At 48.7% G+C, this 5,000-nt stretch overlaps 1 protein-coding gene across 1 annotated transcript in view; it reads right to left on the bottom strand.

The window, feature by feature from the left end:
- The window catches only part of LOC115120311 (reelin-like), a 427,502-nt gene that overhangs the window by 144,212 nt on the left and 278,290 nt on the right, over nucleotides 1-5,000 (bottom strand). The window contains exons 21-22 of the mRNA XM_065022290.1: nucleotides 4,159-4,395; nucleotides 3,486-3,678 (exon numbers count right to left, since the gene is read on the bottom strand). Of these exons, the coding sequence (XP_064878362.1) occupies nucleotides 3,486-3,678; nucleotides 4,159-4,395 (430 nt within the window). The remainder of the gene's footprint in view (nucleotides 1-3,485; nucleotides 3,679-4,158; nucleotides 4,396-5,000) is intronic.

Genomic DNA, 5,000 nt, shown 5'->3' with positions numbered 1-5,000 from the left:
TCAATTCAACGGCTCAGACACAAGAGGTATGTGGCAGGGTCTACAGTCAATCACGGACTACAAGAAGAAGTCACGGACCAGGATGTCTTGCTCCCAGGCAGACTAAATAACTTTTTTGCCCGCTTTGAGGACAATACAGTGCCACTGACACGGCCTGCAACGAAAACATGCGGTCTCTCCTTCACTGCAGCCGAGGTGAGTAAGACATTTAAACGTGTTAACTCTCGCAAGGCTGCAGGCCCAGACGGCATCCCCATCCGCGCCCTCAGAGCATGCGCAGACCAGCTGGCCGGTGTGTTTACGGACATATTCAATCAATCCCTATACCAGTCTGCTGTTCCCACATGCTTCAAGAGGGCCACCATTGTTCCTGTTCCCAAGAAAGCTAAGGTAACTGAGCTAAACGACTACCGCCCCGTAGCACTCACTTCCGTCATCATGAAGTGCTTTGAGAGACTAGTCAAGGACCATATCACCCCCACCCTACCTGACACCCTAGACCCACTCCAATTTGCTTACCGCCCAAATAGGTCCACAGACGATGCAATCTCAACCACACTGCACACTGCCCTAACCCATCTGGACAAGAGGAATACCTATGTGAGAATGCTGTTCATCGACTACAGCTCGGCATTCAACACCATAGTACCCTCCAAGCTCGTCATCAAGCTCGAGACCCTGGGTCTCGACCCCGCCCTGTGCAACTGGGTACTGGACTTCCTGACGGGCCGCCCCAGGTGGTGAGGGTAGGCAACAACATCTCCTCCCCGCTGATCCTCAACACTGGGGCCCCACAAGGGTGCGTTCTGAGCCCTCTCCTGTACTCCCTGTTCACCCACGACTGCGTGGCCACGCACGCCTCCAACTCAATCATCAAGTTTGCGGACGACACAACAGTGGTAGGCTTGATTACCAACAACGACGAGACGGCCTACAGGGAGGAGGTGAGGGCCCTCGGAGTGTGGTGTCAGGAAAATAACCTCACACTCAACGTCAACAAAACTAAGGAGATGATTGTGGACTTCAGGAAACAGCAGAGGGAACACCCCCCTATCCACATCGATGGAACAGTAGTGGAGAGGGTAGCAAGATTTAAGTTCCTCGGCATACACATCACAGACAAACTGAATTGGTCCACTCACACAGACAGCATCGTGAAGAAGGCGCAGCAGCGCCTCTTCAACCTCAGGAGGCTGAAGAAATTCGGCTTGTCACCAAAAGCACTCACAAACTTCTACAGATGCACAATCGAGAGCATCCTGGCGGGCTGTATCACCGCCTGGTACGGCAACTGCTCCGCCCTCAACCGTAAGGCTCTCCAGAGGGTAGTGAGGTCTGCACAACGCATCACCGGGGGCAAACTACCTGCCCTCCAGGACACCTACACCACCCGATGTTACAGGAAGGCCATAAAGATCATCAAGGACATCAACCACCCGAGCCACTGCCTGTTCACCCCACTATCATCCAGAAGGCGAGGTCAGTACAGGTGCATCAAAGCTGGGACCGAGAGACTGAAAAACAGCTTCTATCTCAAGGCCATCAGACTGTTAAACAGCCACCACTAACATTGAGTGGCTGCTGCCAACACACTGACACTGACACTGACTCAACTCCAGCCACTTTAATAATGGGAATTGATGGGAAATTATGTAAATATATCACTAGCCACTTTAAACAATGCTACCTTATATAATGTTACTTACCCTACATTATTCATCTCATATGTATATGTATATACTGTACTCTATATCACTGACTGCATCCTTATGTAATACATGTATCACTAGCCACTTTAACTATGCCACTTTGTTTACATACTCATCTCATATGTATATACTATACTCGATACCATCTACTGTATCTTGCCTATGCTGCTCTGTACCATCACTCATTCATATATCATTATGTACATATTTTTTATCCCCTTACACTGTGTATAAGACAGTAGTTTTGGAATTGTTAGTTAGATTACTTGTTGGTTATTACTGCATTGTCGGAACTAGAAGCACAAGCATTTCGCTACACTCGCATTAACATCTGATAACCATGTGTATGTGACAAATACATTTGATTTGATTTGATTTGACACACACACAAACACACACAAACACACATACACACAAACCGATGAACCCTGTATGGTTCAACTTAGCAACTGGTGGAATTGGATAGAAAACACTCTGAAGTTTCTAAAACTGTTAAAATAATGTGAGTATAACTGTACTGATATGGCAGGCGAAACCCCGTTGGAGAATCCATCCAGAATTATTTATTTTTGAAATAGCTTCTGTATCAGATAGTGAAGAAGAGAAGCCCAGGAGGAAGCTGCTCAGCACAACGACCACTGACACAACAGGAGGAAGCTGCTCAGCACAGCGACCACTGACACAACAGGAGGAAGCTGCTCAGCACAGCGACCACTGACACAACAGGAGGAAGCTGCTCGGCACATCGACCACTGACACAACAGGAGGAAGCTGCTCAGCACAGCGACCACTGACACAACAGGAGGAAGCTGCTCAGCACAGCGACCACTGACACAACAGGAGGAAGCTGCTCAGCACAGCGACCACTGACACAACAGGAGGAAGCTGCTCAGCACATCGACCACTGACACAACAGTCCAACAGGGAATAAGTGAACAGACGTTATGGAAGGTCATTTAAGGTCTTTTAAGGTCATTTAAGGTCATTTACTTTTTTAATAATACTAGAACTCTACAGGTGTTGGGAGACTTTTTTTTTCCGTGTGTGTGTGTGTGTGTGTGTGTGTGTGTGTGTGTGTGTGTGTGTGTGTGTGTGTGTGTGTGCCTCGGCCTTGGTTGATAATATTACATTTGAAGGAGACTCATTAAATCTGGTTCAATCTCCTAAAGCCTATAAATAATATTATAAAAAAATTATGAGGCTACTTTAGGTTTTTATTCATATTCACGAGAAGAAAAATCTTTGTTGAATCATGTTATGATAATCTCTCTTTATTCAGTATTAATGTGTATTATTACTGAAAGATGATGAAATTAGCATTAGCTATAATTCTTCTTTGGAGACAAAGTGACACATTTAAAAGACTTTAAAGAGTTTATTCGTCAAATAATTTATTATTTAAAGACGTGTCATTATTTGCTGGTTATTACCAATACCATAATGGAAAATCAGTATTCATGATAAATAAATGAATAAATTAATAAACTAATAAATGAATAAAATTATTACGAAAGTGTTTTTCCCTTCGTGTTATTTTTCCAACCAGGAAATAAACTTTCACTAAGTTCTAAACAATGATACGACCACGAAAACAGGAAGTTAGAACTAGCTCCAAATGATATGGCAGGGGTGTAAAACCTTTTCTGTTTTCAAAATAATAAGAATTATTAATCTACAGGTTAGCAAGACTCACACCCCTGAGCACGTGTGCAAAATTCCAAGACTGTCAGTAGCCCCATATCGTTGATCATGAATTATATTTCCCTCCTTCCTCACCTCTTTGACTAGGTGCCAGGTCAGGCCGTGATTGGTGGAGAACTCCAGGCGGACCTGTGTGTCGATGTTGGGGGAGGGGTCTCGGCCGCAGCCCATGACCAATGAAAACTGCAGGGTGTAGGACGCTCCGATCTGCATGGACTGTGTCTCCACATAACGGATACTGGACCCGGGGCTGGGCTCGCCTGAGAAACTACACAACGCAGGAGAGAGTTAATCACATTGACCTGCGGACCAGAGTTGATGATTAGACCGTACTAAAGTAAACTAGCAGAGACGCAGCACAACTAAAGCACAATTTGAATTGTGAAGTTCCTGCACCACAGGACAGTGATCCTCTCAGGTGTAGCTTCTTCACACTTGGAAAATCTGAAAGTAAGAAGTGCTCAGTGCTAGAGGCGTCACTACAGACACCCTAGTTCGAATCCAGGCTGTATCACAACCGGCCGTAATTGTGGAGTCCCATAGGGCGGCGCACAATTTGGCCCAGCGTCTTCCGGGTTTGGCCCAGCGTCTTCCGGGTTTGGCCCAGCGTCTTCCGGGTTTGGCCCAGCGTCTTCCGGGTTTGGCCCGGGGGATAAAGCCGTTGTTGCAAAATAATCATTTGTTCAATAAATGAACTGACTTGTTAAATAAAGGTAAAATAAGAAGCCTGGAAGCTTCCGTCCTGTACCTGAGTGTCCAGTCGTGTCGGCAGTAGGGCTGGACGTGTCCAAGGTAGAAGCCGAGACTCTGAGTGACGTCCAGTACATTACTGAAGTCCAGACTGATGGTGTTGAACAGTACAGAGGTCATAGTGATGTCATCCACTGCCCACACGTCACGGCCACGGCCAGAGTGGTACGGCTGCCACCAACGGAACTGCACCCCGAACTTACGGGCACCGGGAGGGAGCTCCACTGATACGATCCTGGAGAGGAGAGTGAGGACGGAGGGGCGGATGGGGGGAGGGATGAGGGACGGAGTGAGGACGGATGGGGGGAGGGATGAGGGACAGAGTGAGGACGGATGGGGGGAGGGATGAGGGGAAGGTAGGTGGAGAGTGAGGACGGAGGGACGGATGGGGGAGGGATGAGGGAGGGAGTGAGGACAGATGGGGGATGAGGGGAAGGTAGGTGGAGAGTGGGGGCAGATGGGGGGGGATGAGGGGAAGGTAGGTGGAGAGTGAGGGCAGATGGGGGGGATGAGGGGAAGGTAGGTGGAGAGTGAGGGCAGATGGGGGGAATGAGGGGAAGGTAGGTGGAGAGTGAGGGCAGATGGGGGGGATGAGGGGAAGGTAGGTGGAGAGTGAGGGCAGATGGGGGGGGGGAATGAGGGGAAGGTAGGTGGAGAGTGAGGGCAGATGGGGGGGTGAGGGGAAGGTAGGTGGAGAGTGAGGGCAGATGGGGGGGTGAGGGGAAGGTAGGTGGAGAGTGAGGGCGGATGGGGGAGGGATGAGGGAGGGAGGGAGGACAGATGGGGGAGGGATGAGGGAAGGTAGGTGGAGAGTGAGGGCAGATGGGGGGGATGAGGGGA

Source organism: Oncorhynchus nerka, linkage group LG9a (genome assembly GCF_034236695.1).
Source record: "Oncorhynchus nerka isolate Pitt River linkage group LG9a, Oner_Uvic_2.0, whole genome shotgun sequence".
Lineage (NCBI taxonomy): Eukaryota > Metazoa > Chordata > Actinopteri > Salmoniformes > Salmonidae > Oncorhynchus > Oncorhynchus nerka.
The sequence above is the reverse complement of the archived record's forward strand: the minus strand, read 5'-3'. Positions and strand labels throughout refer to the sequence as shown.